Genomic DNA, 21,036 nt, shown 5'->3' with positions numbered 1-21,036 from the left:
AGCAGCAAGGGTGAGCAAATGGGATCACCAAGGGGTAGGCGGTGCCAGCCATTTGCGTGTCTTCCATCTTGACTGAAGTGGCAGCCAAATGACAGGCAGAAGCCAGTAGCTGGAATGACACAAGGAGGAGGAGCAGTCAGAGGACAGGGGTAGTAGCAGGTGGAGGGAGCAGTGGGAGAAGCAGTCAAAGGAGAAGGCGGATGTCGGTGCAAAACTACAGAGTAACTTAACAAATGAGTTTATTAATGAGCAGACTAAACAGGTTCTCAGCGTACGGAACAGTTCCCTGACATGCTCTGGCATTGGTGGGTGGGAGGAGTGTTGGGGGAAAGTTTACTCTTACTTAAAGCTCAAAGGTTACAACTGCACGGTAAATTGAAAAGAGCACTACGACTGGTGGTCCTGTACTTTGATGTTTAACTAATAGATAAACTTTCTCTACAATGCTCGGATATCTTTCAAAGGTCATTTGTGCATTTTTTAAGTCAAGAAAAACTTTGCAAAAGTGAACTAAAGATGAGTTTTTTAAAGGTCAAAGTGGAGATTTGTGAAGGTTGCATATAGTGTTGCCTTTCGTGGCTCTTGGATTCATGAAACTATAATTCTTTGGGAGAATTATACATAAAGTTTCCTTTTCTAGTCAGTTCTTCCGTCCGTTTCGCACTGTCTAAATATTTCAACAATTTTGTCAATGCATTCTCTTTGCTGACTGCTTGTCGTTTCATGAATGTTTGATATTTTTCGCCAATTTTCGCCCAATTAAATGGTTTGCATGCCTCAAGCAAACAGCCGGAAATTCAACAATCCTTTTGTTAACAATCCAGGCACTGGGTCCTGTACCGGTTGCGTTGAGCCTTTTCATTTATTAAAACTGTCAGCGAGCGGCACGGCAGAAGCAACAAGCAGGCAGCCACCCAGGAAGGCAGCAAAAGGCGACAAAAAGTAGAAGGACGACTGACTGAACTGACTTATCGGCGCACAGGAAGAGGAAGGAACCAGCATACAATCCTCCCACACGATAGCATTCTATGAATGGAATTCTGACAGCTTTATGGGCGTTACAAGCGCATTAATAAAAGTGTCGAACATGGAGGAGGCGGCGGAGGCTCAGTAGGAGAAGGCGGAATAGGAGGCGGAGGTGAAGGTGGAGAGGCATGCCCCAAAGCCTCGAGAGATGAGTTGGCACGCAACCTTCAGCTGTATGTGTGTGAGTGTGTCTATGTGTGATTGTGTGTACTTTTCGCTGAGTTTTTCGCTGTTTTCTGTTGCTGTTACGCTTTTGGCCTTGTGAATGGCAGCAGGCCATTCCGACATTCGCCATTCGACACTCGCTTGAGTGCGAAGAAGGGAGGAAGGCCTTCTTCTTGCTGTGTTCGGACTGTGTCAAGGATTACAAGGGATAGCGCACCCATCCATCCATCCATAGAGGGTTCCTCCCACCCCTCTCGTAATTACAAAAAAAAAATAAAAACAGAGAAACAGAAAAAAGAAGAGAAGTCACACACACACACACACACACACACATCAATTATGCAACCGACATTTGTCCCCCGAAGGAAATTCTTGTGCCCTTTTTTTATGTGTCAGAGCCTGGGACTGTCGTCCATGAATTATGGGCCACAATGAAAGTGAGTTCTTGGCGCAGAATAAACCCAGAATAGAACCCAGTTAAAGCTTTAACTAGCTCAAAGGACAGAGAGGCGCGGGCCAGCAGAAGTTTTCCCAGCAAATGAAAATTCCTAGACGGCAAAAACTTTGAAGAGTTTAACCAGCGAGCGGCGAAAAAGAAACGAGAAAGAAACGCACAAACAAATGCAAATTAAATTAAGCGCTAAACTTTGTTAATATGCTAAACAAAAGTTGTATGCCTCATCGGCAAGCACTCGGTGGCTGTTGCGGGGAATAGGGTAGCTGGGCCACTAGTAGTTACAGATTTTTAATTAAAGCAGCTACAAATTAAAGAGGGGGGAAACACACACACAACAGAGGGGACAATAACCAGCAGGGGGTTAAAGGGAAGCCAGGGATAAGTGGAGATAATGTAGCCAAGAGATAGAGACTGAAACTAGAGATACGAAGTGCTGTCTTTCGACTTCATTTTTTACTTCAATATAAAAAGCCCAAAACTGCATGGCCTCGCTTAAGAAACTCTTCTAAATTTGACCTCAAAGGCGGTAGTTTCGTTTTCCATTTTTTGTGCCTAGAAAATCCTCGTCTTTCCACTGCATTTAGGTAATTTCTTCCTTTGGGCAGGCACTTTATTTTATTTCCTTACCATTGCCAATCCGCTCATCATCATCATCACTCTCCATACGCCACGAGCTTGGGTTAATGGTTGGGTAATGGCTGGTAATACCTTGTTTGAATTCGGGTCACAGGTCACCATTTTTGTCAAGGACCTCGAAATTCCACGCCTAATTATCCCACTAAAAAGTCAGACCCCAAAACAAAATAAAATACAGCCAACAAAAAAAAAATAGGAGGCCCAAAAACTGTCAATTAGAAGCGTCGCCGGCAATTACGCGAATATGTTGCCACCTCTGAAGCACCGAGTGGTACTCCACCCTCACCCGCAGACCACACTCTGTGCCACACTGCTCCCTGCTTCCCCCTGAACGCTCCTTTTCCCTCGTACACTTTTCATTTAAATTGAACGAACACGTGCTTTTCGGCCACGGCATAAATTAGCGCGACTAAATTAAAAGTAAAACACGAACATCATGGCAGGGTGCTGGAAAGAGGGGGGGAAATATTTACCAAAAACAAAACACAAAAATTAAATAGCTTCAAACACTAAAGCGCAGAGACTCGGACCGGACCAACCGCTTGTTTATGGCTTTTCGCTTTAGTATTGCAGTGAATACCCTGGAAATAGAGAGGGATGTTGGGTTTTGCAGAGAGTTTGAATGAGTGAAAATGGGAATATATATGGGAGTACAAAAAGCGTCCAAATTCGATTACGAGCGTGGAAACAAGCGACCAGAATGGAGTCTCTATAAGAAAAACGTTTAAATTTCTAAGGACATTTCAACTAAATCTCTCGGATTTAAAATTTTAGATTTCTTTCCATAACTTCTTCGAAGTGTAATGCAAATCGATTGACAATATTCTTACATCTACCACAGAGACAAGTACTCGTAGATTTCCCAGGGTATGTGTACTCATTCAGGACCTAAGGGCAGCATTTCCTCTTTTTTTTCTCCCTATTTTTGCGCTCCTTTTGCACTCCTTCCTTTCGCCATGCAAATTACGTTTTATGCACGAAATTAGTTACCAAAAGGCAGCCGCTCTGCGCTGCTCTGCTCCACTCTGCTCTGGAAACGAAATAAAATGGTCGAAAAATGTTAAAAGCCATGAAACGAGTTTTGTGCAGACATGCATGGAATTTCGTTTTTGCACTCCGAGGACCCAAAGAGCTATGCATGGAGCGGGTGTGGGAAGGGTAGTGGAGCTGCGGCAGATGGCAGCGCACTAAATATATATTTTTGCAAATATATTCCACATGTTTTTAGGAGTCCCAAAAAGTAAAGCATACGCTTGGGGGGGCCACTGCACTGACATCGATACAGAGTGGAAAACAACACCGAAAATGGGAGCTCGGCATTAGAGGGTGGGAGCATGGTTGAAAATTACAGCGATGACATGAACGATGGACATTAGACGCTGAAAGGACACAGCATAGAGCAATTTGGTTGTGGGGGCTGGTAGCTGGCTTATGGCGGGAATACCAATTAAAATGAAACCAATCGCTTTGGGAAAACAGCCAAACATCAATATGGAAATTTTCATGTACAACAAATTTGTAGGGAAATGTGTAGAAATTTAAGATTTACATTTTTAAAGTGTTGAAAACTAAGAGTAAAACTGCTTGGACATTTACTAATTTTTCATGCTGTTCCTTTATTTGGTGTTATGCTGAAAATAATCTTTCTTTTCTGTTCAACTAAATTTCAAAGTCTTCTTCAACTAAAGAATTTCCTTTTCCTTTTTTTTTAAAGCTCAAAGTACCTTCGAAAGTACTAGTTTATTTTATTTGACCACTCGAATTCTCAATTGGCCTCTAGATCTTTCCTTTTCTTCTCCCATTTTCCTCACAAAACCATAAGCTAGCAAACCTCTTGCGTAAAGCTGCCTGACTGTCCGCCCTTTGAGGCTTATGTTCCCAATGCAATTGAGAAATATTACGCATTTTATCTGTCTACTAATGACGCCTTTTCTTCAATTCGGCAAAAAAAAATAGCCTTTCAAATGTCATTCCGTTTTTCGTGTTTTTTCCTTCGATTTATTTTGGGTTTTTTCCTTCGATTTCTTTCGGGTTTCCTTGACTTTTTTTCGAAGTTTTTTCTTCGATTTCTTATAATGGCTATAAATCCCCATTCCAATTGTTCTGTTCTTTAGTATTTTCCACTGCTTATGACGTCTGTTGCGGAATTTTTCGGTGTGTGTGCCAGAAAAGTGTTTCCTTTCCTCTTTTTTTTTTCGACAGTTACGCCAGGAAATTTATGCGCCATTTTCTGCAGGAACCAAAAAATGGTGGCCGGAAAAAACGCAGAGAGAGAGCGGAACTTTTTCCATTGCATTTTTTTGGGCAGCGGTTTTTCAATCGGATTTTAAAGGGGGTGCAGGAAGCACGTGGCAATCTTTAAGCCTTGAAAAGAATTTGTTTAATTGATGAAATGCAACCAGCCGGTGTGCAAATTTGAGTTGTATTTAAAATTGCATAAAAGGAAGGAAACTATTGAATGGGTAAACTCGATGAATACTTTGAAGAGAGTTGTTGAATGATTTTAAACATTGATTGTGTGTAGTCTGCAATCGGAAATGACTTTTTCCCTTTAGATTATCAATCTCCAATGGTGTTAAATATCGAATTGAAATATTAATTAAACCTTTTAGTGGCTTAATGGCTTGTAAACAATTGATTTAATAACGAATCAGCACTTCCATTGGTGGCCCGTTTCCCTGCTGCATTGAATGCGATAGGAACTGCATAAATGTAATATAATAATAATGTCTGTCTATTCATCGATTTCACCTAGTAGTACAGTGGCATGCCCTCGAGGGCAGCCATCCATCCATGCACAACCCCTTGCCCATATCCATGCCCATGCCCACTTCTATCCATGATATGGGCAATCGTTATTGATTTTCCCACCTAGCCACCTTGCAGGGTAGTGTCTGTCATTCCTATTCCCATTCCCATTGCTCCTCACCCCCATTACCTGTCCCCCAACCATCGCTGCATATTGAGTGCGCGACAATTTATGAGCTTTATGTGTCACTTCTGATGCCACTTTCACTGGCTTTTTTCACCCACACAAACACGCAGCAAACACACACCAACTACACGTATACATGTACACAATTTTATGTATGAATGGAAGAGAGGTCGAAGGGGAAAAAGACAGTCACGTCACGCATACTTTGAGGAGAGCCCCTGACGACGACAAGCCAAACCTCCTCCGCCTCCAGACAAACGACCCTCACGACGCTCGAATGGAACGGAACGACGGAATGGACGTCTCAGTTACAGGGGACAAAAAAAAAACATTTGTTCCCTGCCCCTTGCCCCTCTCTATTGCTCTCACTCTCACTATGCTCTCGGTGCTCTCTGACACTGTCCCTTTCGGACTCTCTCATATCTGGGCATATCTAAACGGTAATTGCTTGCCAGGGTGTAGTTGCGTTTTATGACCCAGACAGCTGTTTTTTTTCTTAGAATACCCAGTAAGTCGTTGGAGGAAGGGATATTTGAACAATTGCTGTTTGATATGATGAAAGATAATATGTAGTACCTTTTTTTATATTTTCATTTTAATTAAAGTAGGTAACACCACAAGCTTTTTTAAAGCAAGGCATAAGGATCACTTAATTGTTCGATCTTTAGCTGTTCTAAATTGTAATTATGAAACTTTTTCGCTCCTCAATAGCTAGTTTTTAAATCTTTCTTAACATTTGATGTACCAAAATAAATATTTTTTATCATTAAGAAATTAAACATAATTATCTAAGTTATTTTTAGGGTACGTAGAGACCTATCCGATGCTACCTTGGAAGGCCATTTTTCTATAAGCTTTACAAAAATATTTGTCTAATTTTTACACTCTTTAAATGCATTAATTCCCATGTTTAGTAAAGGGTATTCGAATCCTGTACAAAAGAGCTCTTTCATGCTAGCTTGGCATTAATTTCCGCGCTTTTGGCAGCGTTATATCATAGAAGCACACACATTTCACTGTGCTTTATAGCTTTAATTGAATTTAAAAATCGCGCTGAAAAGCAGCCAAAATTAGTTAATCTATTAGGCTTTTCGCTCGTTTCGTTTCGACTTTGCATTGGACCATGCTCTGGACCCTCCTCCGGGCCCTCTTTGTTATGCAATCAAATCAAGCACCAGGGAGAGAGAACTCTGCCTGCAAATTGCTATTATTAAATTTGATGCCAAAGCCAAAAGGCAGAATGCAAAAGTCTGATGGAAAAATATTTGTGCTGTGCTCCTATTTTTTTTGTTTTCCTATTTTGCACAATTTTTCGCCTTTGCTTTTTGCCAGATAATGAAATTTAACTACCAAATATGCTGTGCGCCCCTTTTTGGTTGTTGTTGCTTTAAGGAGGATGAAAAGTTTGCCAAACACAAACATAAATGGTAGAAATGGCTGCAAAAAAGGGAGATTTGGAATGGACAGGGAGTAATGTGTGAAAGAAATGAGTTTTTGGGCATGGTTATGAGATGGAAATGGTTTTTTGAAATGAACAAACATTTATTTTGATAACAAAAATGGAAATCTGCGCCAAATTCTGAATCGAAATAGGAGTGAGAATGGGTGTTTAATGCTTTTAAAAATATAGAGAGTTGCTTAGCATAGATTTGGTGTAAAGATTTCTTTGCTCCCATAAAGTTTTTTTGTAGCAAAACTTTCCCAAGAAAATTATTCCTATTCCCCACCTCCTTAAACCGAACCCCTTTCCTTTAGCAAACATCTTTTTCAACTGTCTGTCTGTCGCTTCACTACAAAATAAATAACATTATTTATTGCCGCACTCGGACACGCCCAATTAGTTTTGATGTATGCGCCATATAGAAGCCAAACAGACATGACACTGCTGTTCATTCTGGCCCAAGTCTAAGCAGCCTAGACATGCAATTTCATGGCCAGGACGAACGACTCCTCTTGAGTGTTTTTTGTAGGAGTGGATTGCACGTTCCGAGCACATCTTTTGTCATTTTAATTGAAAATTGTAGCCGTTTGTTGGAAAACACTCGAAAGTGGTCTGTCGTTCTTTGACGCCTTTTGCTGTTCAGGCGGCCACTTGGCAAGCGTAGCATTTGTGGATTGTCTGCTGAATTTATTCATTGTTCGCCTTTGTCTGGGATTTTACTTTCTTTTGGATTTACATTGTTGAATTGTTTGCCAGTTGATTTGGCATTTGTTTGGACAGCTCATTTCATTGCTTCAATCTGCATTCACTTTTACACTTTGTGCTTTCTGCCATCAGTCAATATTTTACAGGAAATCTTCTTCAATGACTTTTACGTTTTGTGAAGAAATTTTCCCTTTCCTATCTTTGCATTTGGGGAAAGATTTTCTCTTTCTCAGTGCAAATTTTGGGGCAGATTTTCCTTTCTATAATTCCCTGCGCCCCTGATGTTTTTTCTGCTTTAATTCCCTCAATCATTTTCGCACTTGACTGGACTTTTGGCATACGACCATAAATTATATAAGATGTATCTGGAGCAATTTTAAGCGTCGACTTGCATAAATTATTCCCGCCATTAAGGGATCGCTATGTAAATTAAGTACACGCCGTGTTGTTAACGTTAACAGCTTCTCTTCTGATTGTGGCTGTGGCTGTGCCCCTGCTGGTGCGCTGTGCTGCTGTTTTCTCGTTGCATATTGCTGTGGCAATTAGCATTTTGCCAGCCAGCAATGAATCATCTTTTGTGCTTATTTATGTGCAAAAAAACAGGGGGACAGAGATGAAGAGAGAGGGAGAGAAGCATAAAAAATTTGTCTGCAAAGTTGTTGAACTTTAAAATAAGTTTGTTTGATATTTAAATATGTTTTTTTGATGTGGAAAAGTGTAAGGCATTTGACGCATTCTTCTGTACACGAAATGAAAGACCTTTCGTTATATTATCCAAATGTAATGCTCTAATAAACCATCAACTAAACCTCGCATATCCCCTTCTTTATCCCTAACAGAATTCGCAATAGTCGCGGCTCTCTAGACAGCATTGGAACCGCCGCAAACGGCAGCTCTGCGGCCAGTCAGGCCAGCTCCAGCGGCGGCTCCACCACCCACAGCAGCAACAGCAACAGCACCACAGCCAATCACAACAACAACCACATCAACAACAACAACAGCGGTGGTAAAATGGATGGCAGTCCACACCATCGTCCGGGATCACGCAATGGCAGGGACAACTGGAGCAAAATGCCAGAGCCCCTCAATGGGCAAAAGGGTGACAAACCGTCGGAGAAATCATCGCCATCGCGTCGCAGCATGGGCGGAGGGAGTGGCGGATCCTCCAAGCAGGGATCGCCTTCGTCTTCGTCGCGAACTAAAGGAGTGCCGCCTAGTTTTGGCTATGTAAAGAGAGCCAATGGCAGCATGTCGTCAACGGCAGAGCAGCAGAATATTGTCATGATGATGGCAGCAGGAGGAGGACAAGCGCAGCAGGTCAATGGCTTGCCCTGCGGCAGGACCGCCCATGTGTCGGCAGTCCCAAGGACAGCAAATGGACGGAAGATTGCGCCCGGCACACAAACATTGCCCAATGACATGAACAGTGAGTGCAGCCTGAAGGAAACTTTGATTACCTACATATTAATTCCGTTTTCCTTAGCAGAGCTACCACCGAATACCCAATGTCGCAGCTTCTCATTGACAGGACCGACAGCAGCGCAGTTGAGTCAATCGATACGCGAACGTTTGGCCACAGGATCGCATAGTTTGCCAAAACCAGGCAGCGATATGCATGTCTTTCAGCATAGGTAAGTATGGCGAAAAAATATTTCCTATAAATATTATTACTAAACCTTTCTCTTTCGCCCCCAAAGAATGTCCAATCGCCCGGGCACACGACACGATGGCTCCCTCTCCGATACGCAGACCTATGCGGAAGTCAAGCCCGAATACAGTTCGTATGCCATGTGGCTGAAGCATAGCAATACGGCGGGTTCACGTCTCTCTGATGGCGATGCCATTGAGCAGCTGCAAATTGGATCGCCAGCGATGACCCGCCATGGCCACAAGATGATACACAATCGATCGGCGGGTGGCCTGCCCCCCGGTGGACAAATGCAACCAATGCAGGGCAATGAGTCGCCCTATGTGCAGAGTCCACGCATGAATCGGAGTAATAGCATCAGGTGGGTTTGTCTTTCTGTGACTCAACCTTTTTTCCTGCACGTTTTACCTTGTGTCTGTCTTTTTTCTCTATATTTTTACCCTGAATTTGTATCCAATTTATCTCAAAATATTTCTCAACTTGTTCTCTGGACTTGCCTCCTTTTTCTCTGTGTATTTCTCCTCCTATTTTCTATATTTATTTCCCATTTGTTGTTTGTTTTTCCCTTCGACAGCTACTTACAAGAAAGGACATATCCAAGGTGACCAAAAAAGTGGTTTTCTCTCGCACTTTTTTTCGCACATTTCATTTCTCACAGGAATTCAAGTTTCACATTTTTTTTGTTTGCTTTTGCCACGCCCAAAAACGTATCGAAAACAATCAGCAGCCAGCCTCTGTCCTCAGCTTGTTGCCACTTTTTATAGCGTTCGCAATTTGCATTTTACATGTTGCATACTTGATAACAAAGTGCTGCCGCCACACACACACGTGGCAGGCAGAAGCGGTGCGGGCGGCAGAGTCGTGTTTCGTGCATGTCTGGGACTCTGTTGCACTTGTCGCAGAAGTCTGTCTGTCTCCCAGGCATTAGACGACGAGTGTTCATTATGTACTTGGGAAATGGAGGATGTTCCTACCGAGGAGTTGAAGATGTTCGAAGAAAAAGTAGAAGGTTATATGCAAACGAATGAATGATGTATGGAGAAAGCAGTTCTAGGATGAATCGATATAGTGTTGTGGGAGGTTAACTTCTTCCTTGTGCTTTGGTATAAATATTTTCGATATTTGTAATGGTTTGGATAGAGTATTGGATAAAAAACTAGCATTTTCCTTATTCAAGTTAGCTCATTTTTGGTAAATCATCTGTTCCCGGTTCCAGTTTAAATCATCTGAAAATCATTAAAAACCACCAACCTTTCGATTAGAAAACCCCCCAAAACGGTATTATAAACTAACCATCACTAATCTGCATAAGCCGCTTAACTCCACTTTGCATACGGGAAAACCTTTTCTAAATTGTTTTGTCAGTCGGGGTCCTGTGTGTCTTTGCTTGCTGCATATTTGATAGATTTACGTACACATTTTTCTCCATATTTTTCACGTGCGCTCGTTTGCCTTCCTGCCTGCCTCTGTGTGTTTTCCTGCCTTCAAGTATGCAAACAGTTTTCTCTTTTTTGGTATCCCCGTACATACATTTTTCCACGCGTCGGGTTAAATGCCAACCCAAAAACCCAAGTCACCTTCGGGGGTCGGCCGCCATTTGCTCGTTTGCCCATGTGTCGCTCGTTGTTCTTGTGCATATTTTAAAGTTTTCACTTAAAACCGTTCATCGCACACGAGGGAGGAAGAGGAGGTGGAGGAGCCTGCAGCCGAGACACGCCCATATAGTTAAAGCGAAAAGTTCTCAGGTTTCGCAGACAAGGTGAAAGTTCTTTGGGGGTGCGAAAAAAACACAAGTGTGGGGCCGAAAAAAAGGGAACAAAAACAGAGAAAATGGCAAATGGCAAACTTGGAAAAAAAGGGGCTTGGGAACTGCCGCAGAAGGAGCAGGTACTGAATGGAAGGCCAGATTATTATTTGACATGTCAATAGGTTTGCTGAACCTTTGACTTGAACGCAGTTCCACTTCTTCTCTGCTGCAAATCCTTTTTTTGTGTTTTTTTTTTGGCTACGACTCCGAGTGCTCTGTTGTTCTGCTGTTGGTCCTTCGACCTGCCAATGCAGTTGGGTGTCGACCAAAAGTCAAGTGCTTCATTAAAAACTGTTCCACAGCAGCGAAAAAAAAGCCAACTCTCTCGGCAGTGGAAAATATGAAAAACAAGTGGGCGCGGAAAGCAGAGGATTAAATTGGAAAAATATTCGGTGAAAAAAATGAAGTTTGTTATTAATTTGGGCTTGTATAGAAAGAGGGGCTTTTATATCAGAGATTTTACGGGGGTGTGGAAATAATTCTATTGTCAATTCAATGCCAGAATGTGGGTAATAGATTTTCAATGAAATTTAAAAAGTATATGCAGAACAATCCATATTCAGAGGAGCTTTTTTCTATCAATTGTTTAGCAGATATTTTTCTTTTTTTTGTATTATTTTGACTTCAATAAAATATTGCAGAAATCTCTGTAAAAACAGCAAACAACAAACTTTCGATGTTAGTTCTGTTTTTGACACATAAATATAAGAGCAATGCAGCTCAATAAAATTGTTTAATTAAATAACAAAAGGATTTCGATACAACATCGAACAAATGATAGTGCCACAGCATTGTAGCATCCACTAGTTCCGCAGCTTCTATTGCAAAATAAATCATTTATCAGTTGCCACTAAATTTCACTTTTAAATCTGGCAGAAATCTGGCATGCACTGCTAAGCCCTGCCCAAAAAAGGGAAACCTTAGCCGATGCTGTGTCCTGTGTGTACTATGGCACCTCTTTCTAGTTCCGTTTTCCTTCCGAAACTAATCTGCTTTCGTTGTTACTTTGCTCCTATCAAAGAGAGAGAGCTTCCCCCCTCCCAGAGCGACGCTTGCTTTCAATGGTCTCTGCCACACACACATCAATTATGCAAACGGAAGTGTGAGAAAAGTTGTAGAGTGGGGGAACGAGTCCCTCCGCAAAAACCAGTTTGGTGGCTTGTTATCAAATTTTACAGTCAAAACCCACACACACACAATAGTGTGGTATGTGGCGGCCTCAGAGGAAAACCGACACAAGTCTCACTAGTGAAATGCAAACATGGCAGCCGAGAGATACAGTTACACATGACAGCAAAGGGGAAGACACACACGACACACACACATGACGTATACGTAATATTAGATTTGCATGCAAAATGCCATTAAAGTCATAGAGTTATCAGAGCAGAGAAATACATATAGTAGGAGAAGGAGCAGTGCGCTCAGGGCAGGAATTGAGTGGACAATGCAGCAAAGAAGGAACAGGGCAGGCAGCCAGCGGAGTGGACAGCACAGTAGGACTTCTTGGCTTCTTCTCACTTCCCTTGTCCCTTATCCCTTATCCTACGTACCCAGTCCATCAGCAGAGCCTTTGGCTCTGAGTGTGGTTGGAAAATCTCTGCATTTTATGACAATTTGTCTAGGGAGCCTGCACGCAATGTTCTTTCCCCCACTCAAACCCTTATCATAGCCATGGCACACACACTCTTTTCAGTGAATTTGTAACAGAATTAAACGGAAATGGAAGTGGTTCTGTGTCTACATACGTGAGAGTTTGAGTGTGTGTTTGTGGCTGAACAGCCCAAAAGTATTCAACATTCAGCAGTGTACGGGGGCACAGAGATTGGCCTAATAAACTGTGGAACCGCAAACGGAAATTTGCAAGTGTCTGGCGCCCCGAACTCCATTTGGTAAATTTGAACAAATAGAGATTGAAATCAGTAAATCAGTGATGCTTTATGGCAGGCACTGTTTGTATTTTGAATGGAAGGTAGTGAGGTCTTGGGCTGGAAAATTTGATGCTTTTCTTTACTTTTGATAAGGGAATTGGATTGCCTGCTGTTTCTTTTGAGTATTACATATTGGTAGTTGCATCTTTTATCTTTTTCTTAACATAATTTCAATCATTTCTTTGAAATCTCACCTCTTTCATCCCTTATTTTTGCCATTTTAATCACTTTGCAATTGCATCCCGGCAACACTCATAACTGCAAATGCATTTCCCGTTTGTCAATCACCGAAAACACCGCCCATACATGCCATGCCCCCGAAAATTGCTGTCAAATTACGAGCTGGCACACGAGACTAATGAGATTCCATTGCAGATCCACAAAATCGGAGAAAATGTACCCCTCGATGCTGAGCCGCGGCGGGGATGTGGAAATCGAGCCATACTACTGCCTGCCGGTGGGCACCAACGGCGTGTTGAGCGCCCAAATGGCAGCTGCTGTGGCGGCACAGGCTCAAGCGCAGGCCCAGGCCCAAGCACAGGCACAGGCACAGGCCACGCAGGCAAATTCCGGCAACAATGTGGTGGGAGGTTCCGTGGCCTGGAGCCAACCCACATCGCCCACGCCCCTCAATCGTGGCCCCTTTGCGGCGTCAGTGGCAGCGGCGGCAGCAGCTGCTGCTGCAGGGGTTCTATCACCCACTCATGGAGCCACCGCAGGAGCCATTGGAATGGTTGGTGGTATGGGCATGGGACCCGGCGCTGGATCCGGTCTAACTGGCGGACATCGCCTCACCTATCCCAAGAAGAATGATGACGGTAAAAGAATGATGCTGCCGTCGGGGCATTAAATGCAGATTAATGTAACATTTCTCTATATCCTCGCAGTGCACGGCAGTGCCGCATCGCTGCTGTCGGGCGGCAGTTCCCTTTATGGAAACGCTGAGGAGCGGCAAGCCCACGAGATACGAAGATTGAAGCGCGAACTGCAGGATGCACGGGACCAGGTGCTCAGCCTAAGCAGCCAGCTGTCAACCAATGTAAGTACTCTAAACGAAACGAAATGGAAATGGATATGTGAATGGGATGGGATATATGGGAAGGGCAATGCTCTGAGGCTTAAGCTCTTTCTCTGCGTGAATTATGAGTGCATTCTGCGTGTGTGAATCCTTCTGCTTGGCCGCCCTTGAATTCCGTGAATATGCGTTGCAAAGTTTTCGCTTTCACATCAGTTGGAAGATTTAGCCAGAGATTCGTTTCATATATCAAAAGAATGTTTATACGTTGCAAGGTTGCTGTTTTCGAAGAGGGTATTCAAGTGATAAATTCTTCAGTTGAAACGATTTTTTATTCAGAGTAGTTTAGTTTGCATACATGGGGAGTGGCATTGTCTAATGGAACTGCTTACTGCCTTGTGAAGAGACCTTGATTTATTTTCTATTATTTCATGGTAATTATTGTTCAATGTTTCGTTTATTTGTGGTCCTAAATACCACTGAAGCCACTATTTTGAAGCTTAATTCTAAGCTTAATAAAGCTGCAAAATTATGTTAACATAACATTTGTTTTCGTAATTTTAATGGTTTAAATTATTGCGAACTCATGAGAAGAGAGTTTTCATAGAATCTGTTTAAAAGGTTATAAGAATTACATGATTAAGAGGTAGATTTACTATACTTATACTTATAGTTTAGTATAACTATTACTAATTCGAAGGTGAATCGTTATGGGTTCATATTATATTCTCTGTAAAAATTAGAAATGAGGAACGACTAGCATATTTCCATTGAATTATTCACTGATCTTTCTACCCTTTTATTTCTTTAAAAAGACTTGAAAGGATAAACATTTTCCACATTTTTGTTCTCGTCCAAAAGTATGCTTTGTAATTTCCAAATTAAAATGCACTTTTGGGCTTACAACTGTCATGCAAATAAGACGCCTATTTAAATGAGGCCGTGCCTAATCTCTGCTCCCGCATCTTGCAATAGCTCCCCCACGAACAGCATCATCATCAGCCTAGAGTCCATTAATTCAAGTGGTTATTCCGCGTACTTTTGTGGCACAATTTATTAGGTGGCAAGCTACCAAGAGTACCTTAAAAAGTGCTGCTTTTTTTGTACAGTATCTCCGTGCCTCAGATCTGATGGCGTGCCAAAAAGTCTTGGTGGAAACTGCTTTGAGAGATTCATTCATTCGCTTCGCTTATCAAGGAAGTCGTCAGCTTGCATTCAAACTTTTCAGCTTTTTCCGCCAAGTCGCCTCCTGTCATATCCCATTTCTAGAGAATGGCTCCTTGGGAGCATCTACGTGTGTGTGTGTGTGTTGTCAACAAAAGTCACGCGGGTGTGGGGAAATGGAGAAATGTCTGATAAACTTCCGCGGCAGACAAAAGTACACGAGGGGGCGTGGCACACGGCACACAACTTTTGCCTACTTTTGGGTGACATTTTACGCTCATGTGTGGACAGGAACAGAGCCGCCCCACGGCAGTAGATTTCATTTAAGAAAAATTTACTTTGTGGAACAATTTTCATCACAAAATAAAACAAAGTTTGAATTGCATTCCAGTCGAATGAGTGGGGGAATGGGGGCGCTGCTCAGCTGTATTATGGTATTTTATGGTCTGTCTACAATGTTGAATGGCTATCAAGTATTTTATGGCCAGAGAGTTCCTCGGCAGAGTCTCTCGCACCACCCACCCACACCTTTCACCATCAAATTTATCGAGGCCAGACAGGCAGACGGTATAAATCTTTTATGTATTTCTCACTGCCACACCACCAGTTCCCCTATCTTTGCTCCCCCCTGCTATTCCTCCACCCACCTGATGGTTAGGTGTGAGAAACTCTGGTCCCAAGGTCAAGCCATCGAGGTACGTGCCAATTGCCAGCAAATCAACCTGATGGACACATGGATGGATGGAATTTCGATGGAAAACTTTAAGCCGATTGAAAGTTTTTGTTCAAACTTTTACCAATTTCCTAGTGCACTCAACTGTGTTGCAGGCAGGGTCATTCAGTCATTTATTCATTCATTGCACTTGTGAAGAGTTTCATGTCATTTTTTGCCAGCTATTTTTCCAAACGAAAAGAATGGGAACTAACTTTCCGAAGCCATAAAAGTGAACAACAACAACAACAAAAGTCGTCGCAAGTAGTCGAGCAAACGGTGGAATAATTGCAATAAAGTTATGTCTGTTCAGAATTCTTTTCCATTCTTTTGCTTTTGAGCTTTGAGTGTTTTATAAGATTCTTTCTCTGAGTCTTCCCCTGACTCTAACTCTGGCTCAAACGCTGGTTCTATCGCTGTTTGAGCAGAGACCATCCATCCATGATATGGTGTAGTCTGGCTCCGGTTCGAGGTTCGAGGCTGTGGATTACTGGCGAATAAGGTGGTTTTCCATCGCTGGAAAATGGGTCGCCATGAACATGATTTATCTGTGTGTGTGGGCTGCCAGTGCCAGTCGCATAATGCGGAAACTTGAAGTGGAAAATTAAGTAGTGACTGCTGCTTTTTTTTCTCTTATGAAATGCAACACTTTTTGTCTACGCGGCTGCTTTCCTTTTTCAATTCAATTAACTGTGCAAATATGTGCATACTCCTTCCTCCACTCCCTTTCCCCCCCGCACCTATCAAATAAAAACTTTTAAATGTTTCAGAAGTTTTTCTTTTGTGTGTGTTATTTTTTTAACTACACTTTTTGGCTACTTTTGTTGTGGCAATTCGGGAAAAGGAATTCGCTTCTTCTCCTTCGTCTCCTTCTTCTCTTTGGATTATAAAACTTTTTAATTGCCCATTGACTTTGATGTCGATTTTCTTTTCTTGTCACTTTCCCTTTTCCCTCCCTTCCTTTCTTTTGTCTTGTGCAAAGTTATGCCTTTGCGTTAATTAAATTTTCTGCTATGGATAATAATGGCATAAATGTCGATATGACTTGTCTTTCTGTCTGTCTGCTTGGCTGTCCGTCTGCTTTGCTGTCTTTCTGCCTGTCTCTCTCTATCGATCTCTATTGGCAGTCTGTCAGCAGTTTTGCCTCATAGTATTTGCTATTGGATCTTTGTCTCTTTTTCCACTCCCCTTCTGTTAATATTTCTTTATTGACAGACGCCACACAGTTTGTGGAGGAGCTTCAACGTCATGAAATTTCACTTTGCGGTGTACGAACTGAGGCTTCCATTGGGTTTTTATTGGTTGCAATGGTGTGTGTGTGTGTGTGTGTGTGTGTGTGGGGACGTGGGGTGTGAGGAATGTTGTGTCGAGAGTCTGACAATGCAGTTTCGTGAACTTTTTGAAATGCTCTCGAGGATATGTACTGCAATATGGGCTGCTCATATGTGGGTGTGGAATGTGCATGTGTGTGTGAGACATTGTTGAAGAATTTTTGGCATTTTGGCATTTAGTTTTTATTCTCTTTTGAGTGTTGAAAACTTTTATTCCTGTTGCCTGAATGCTGGAGATTTTAAAGGAGAATATTTATTGGGTTTTTAAAGTTTGAGTTTTTATGATTTTAAATATTTTAATTAGGGAAAGGCTGAAAAACTAGGGAATAAAAAATAAAAAAATAAAAATAAATACAATTTTATTGTTTTCTTAACAAAAATAAAAGTCACTTAATAAAAAACAATTGCATTTATTTAAAAAAAATCAAAATATTAAAATAAAAAATAAAAAACAATTTAAATTCAACTTTACAAAAGTTCCTTCAGAATCAATCGTTACTCGGATGCTAGTCCGTTCGCTTATGAGAATAACCAGCTTCAGCTCTGCTCTACATTAATTGCAAACAAATTAGAGTTAGATATCATAATATACATATGTACATATCTATTTTCCATTCCCATATCCTAATATGTACAGCTTTTATGCTCCTATAAGTATTTTCACCTCTTTCAAGTGCTTTGAAGTGCCTGTTTCCACTCAAAACTCGAAATCAATTAATGAAAAATAGAAGCAAACAGCTTAGGGGAACGTCTAACCCACTCTATTCAATCGATTTCCCTTCGCATGAGTACGAGTACGAGCATTGTAGGGCGTGTTCTATGTTCCCCAAACACAATCCTCACTCATTTCAATAGATAGATAGAGTCATCTGACATTGCTCTTCCCCTCTCTCTCTCTCTGTCTCTATCTCTATCTCTGTGCAAGATTTGGCGCGTGTATTTTGGCGCTTGAGGCGATCCGCACTTTAATATTTTTATAGTTATGCTTCTTTGTCTTATCGCTGTGTGTTCGAACTGGGAGGAAGCTATGGGGGGAGGGTGTACCATCACGCTTTTAATGTTATTACATTGGCATGCATGAAGTCTGGTTCTTTGTATTTGTATCTGTCTACTCCCGTCTCTCTTTTGCCACTATTTTTCGGTCACTTGGGTCAATTCCGAGTGCGTGATAAATGGCCGCATTGCGTGGCTCCCGGACTGAAAACATTGGATTGTCTATCTCTATCTCTCTCGCTCTCTCCCCACTTGTATCTGCATCTCTTTCTGCTGTAGTTTTTTCTCTGTGTGTTGTTGTGGTTTAATATTTATGGTCAATGATAAGATTGCTCAATTGGGGTTTCTACAACATGAGAGGCGTGAGGCATGAACACAAACGCAGCTCTCAATCTTTCTCTCTCTCCGTCTCTGCGAGCTCAGAGCTGTTTAAAGTTGATGTAGGTTCGGAAGTTTTATAAGCTGCTTGTGGTTTTATATACGTATATAAAAAGATATATATTTGTATTTGTATTTGTGTTTGTATCGGTTTCAAGCGCATTATGAACTACCATAAAGCTTAGCCTGATAACAACGGCCACAGCACGGGGCGAAAGTTGGCATCGAGGGAGTGTTGAGTCGGGATACAGATAGCCAAAGGGCTAGCTGGTCTGATGTCTTTTTGGGATTTAGTTTGAGTGAAGAGTTGGGCAAAAGAAATGCGAGTGCCAGAGACATGCAATGGGAATAAGTTGGAAGCAAAATGAAGCTGAGTTTTAACAGCAAACTTCGATGAAACCGCTGGAGTAGAATTCAAGATTTTAGATAACAGATTTGTGCATTTTGTGTGATATTTCTGAGACTAGCAAACTTAATCATCAACTAGCAAACTGAACAATCACCTAAATAGTTTAATGGGTTGTCCCAATCCAAGTTGATTGTCTCAAGTAGCGGAAATACAACTAGATTCAAGGTTGAGAATCACATACGAGTATATCTGTCAAAACATAATTTCCTGAACTATTGTAACAATCACAACTAATGGCATACTATTTTATTGTTCTTTTCTTTTTAGGTAAGTGATTTTACCTATTTTTTTCGCTGCATAATTTATGATTATACTGATGATTGGTATGTACAATGTGATTTGAAAAGATAAACACGATCAGTGGTCAATGAATATTACTTATTCTCATTAAAGAACTGCTCCACAAATTCATAAATCGCAGTCGTTCTTTTCTATATATTTGAATTTGAAATATTTCCATCAATTCTTATACAAAAATCAATCAAAAACTCCAGCTGCCTCCATTCTATGATAGTATTCTTTTCTGAATCCTCACCCCCAAAAACACATTCGCATTCCTTAATAGAAATGTGGCCCCCATCATCCATCATTTGTGTTTACGATACTAAAGTCCTCCCTAACCACCACTTAAGCTCCCCACAGCAAAACCCTAACTCCAACTCAGAAATCAATTGCTTGGCTCTGGCATTTACTAATAACCCATATCGTTTATATATGCCAATAGTTTTAGCCAGAAAAGCATTCATTCAACTTATTGCCAAATCCCTTAATCCAACCCCAATCCCAGCCCAATCCCAGCCCAATCCCAGCCCAATCCAAGCGAAATCCCCACAATTTCTGCTGATATCAATGACGTTTGCAGGCGAGGCTCCAAAGACCAATAACCCCCGACTTTATCTCAATTTTTTAGGGTATAATCAATCATTTTTTTTAGCCATTGCCCATGTTTTTACAACTTTATTATGTCTGCGATGCTCTGCTCCGCCAGTCCCTGTCGCGATTTTGGCGGCCATTGTCGCTGGAACAATTTTTCAGTGGCGCCGCAGAGTCTCGCGCCAAAAATAAATGACGCCACGGGGGGAGGCTGCCTCACGACTTTGTCCTTCACTTTGGCCTTACATCTACAACACACAAATTTGCAATTTTTTCCACTCTGTTGTCGATGTCGTTGGAGTTGTTGTAGTCGCTGTCGTCGCAGACGAAGTCCTGGCCATACAGGAAGCTGCGTCTGTATTTTTTTCGTTTTTGCTTTTCGCATAGTTTTGCAAAACGTCTAAATAAGCAGTCATCGATGGGGCACGGCACAGACGAGGGAGACACAGACTGCGACTGTGGCTATGGCTACAGATACAGATACATATGCGTACGGTGCGAAGTGCCGCCACAGTGGCGCCTGACTTTGGTCTGTGGCGGCATATCCTGTATGCAGGATATGTATTTTTTGGTATCGGCTTTAAGGGTTCGTAAGATGCCCTACGGGATGGAAGTGTGGTTAACGGTCTTTGTGGGATGAAGGAAAATTATATCGATTAGATGCGATTGGTAAAACACTTTTAAAGACTGAAATCTGATTAGATGGGACTGAAATTCCTTTAGGGATGTGTATAGATATTTTTTAAGGAAAGAAATACATAATCTGGAACATCTGGAGTTGATCAAAGAAATTTAAAATCAACAGAAAACCCAACTAAAATTCCTTAAAACTTCAAAATGTTCCTTAGGAACCATATTTATATATGTATAAATCTATTTTTAAATAATCTTTCATTAGAAAATACTTATTTTCCCTTCGCCTAGTCTCTTGGGAATAGAAATCCCTCTTCTGCGGCTCCTTCAAAAGAGGATCCCCACTAAAATCAAAGTCATTTTTTCACACGCCTCTGCCCACCAGCCTATAGGGAGGAATATGTCTACATTATTCCCTTGTCTCCAACGGAACTTGGCTGCGTTTCGTCCACTAAAATCATATTCGCTACACCCTTATGTGCCGTAGCGCCCTCGGCTGCCATTAGTCCTGGTTCATCTCAATTTTTCGAGAATCCACCCCCCACTTTAGAGCCTTTGCCCGTTTTGTTTTTTCGCTTTTTCCCCTGTGCAATTCTGTTATTTGTTTTGTCGCCATCGCTGGCGCTGCCGACAAGTTGGCGTCATGGCAGCTGCCTCTGCTCCTGCTGCTGCAGTTAGCGTCGCAGCAGGCAGTCGCTGCCAAAAGGATTTTGGAGTCGCCTTGGAGTCGAGTGTGGCAGGCAGAACGGAACAGTTCCGCATTTGGAGTCGAGCCAC

General features: G+C 41.9%; 1 protein-coding gene across 13 annotated transcripts in view; it reads left to right on the top strand.

Moving 5' to 3' along the window:
* Window positions 1-21,036, top strand: part of LOC117901252 (protein sickie) — a 203,087-nt gene that overhangs the window by 150,609 nt on the left and 31,442 nt on the right. For 4 of the 13 annotated variants that reach the window (XM_034811940.1, XM_034811932.1, XM_034811938.1 and 1 more), the window contains 6 exons: window positions 8,205-8,791; window positions 8,849-8,996; window positions 9,063-9,374; window positions 9,588-9,614; window positions 13,127-13,569; window positions 13,639-13,790. In XM_034811940.1, coding sequence (XP_034667831.1) covers window positions 8,205-8,791; window positions 8,849-8,996; window positions 9,063-9,374; window positions 9,588-9,614; window positions 13,127-13,569; window positions 13,639-13,790 — 1,669 coding nt within the window. The remainder of the gene's footprint in view (window positions 1-8,204; window positions 8,792-8,848; window positions 8,997-9,062; window positions 9,375-9,587; window positions 9,615-13,126; window positions 13,570-13,638; window positions 13,791-21,036) is intronic. The other 9 variants (XM_034811942.1, XM_034811936.1, XM_034811941.1 and 6 more) reach the window with 5 other exon arrangements.

Source organism: Drosophila subobscura, chromosome U (assembly GCF_008121235.1).
Source record: "Drosophila subobscura isolate 14011-0131.10 chromosome U, UCBerk_Dsub_1.0, whole genome shotgun sequence".
NCBI classification, from domain to species: domain Eukaryota; kingdom Metazoa; phylum Arthropoda; class Insecta; order Diptera; family Drosophilidae; genus Drosophila; species Drosophila subobscura.
The sequence above is the reverse complement of the archived record's forward strand: the minus strand, read 5'-3'. Positions and strand labels throughout refer to the sequence as shown.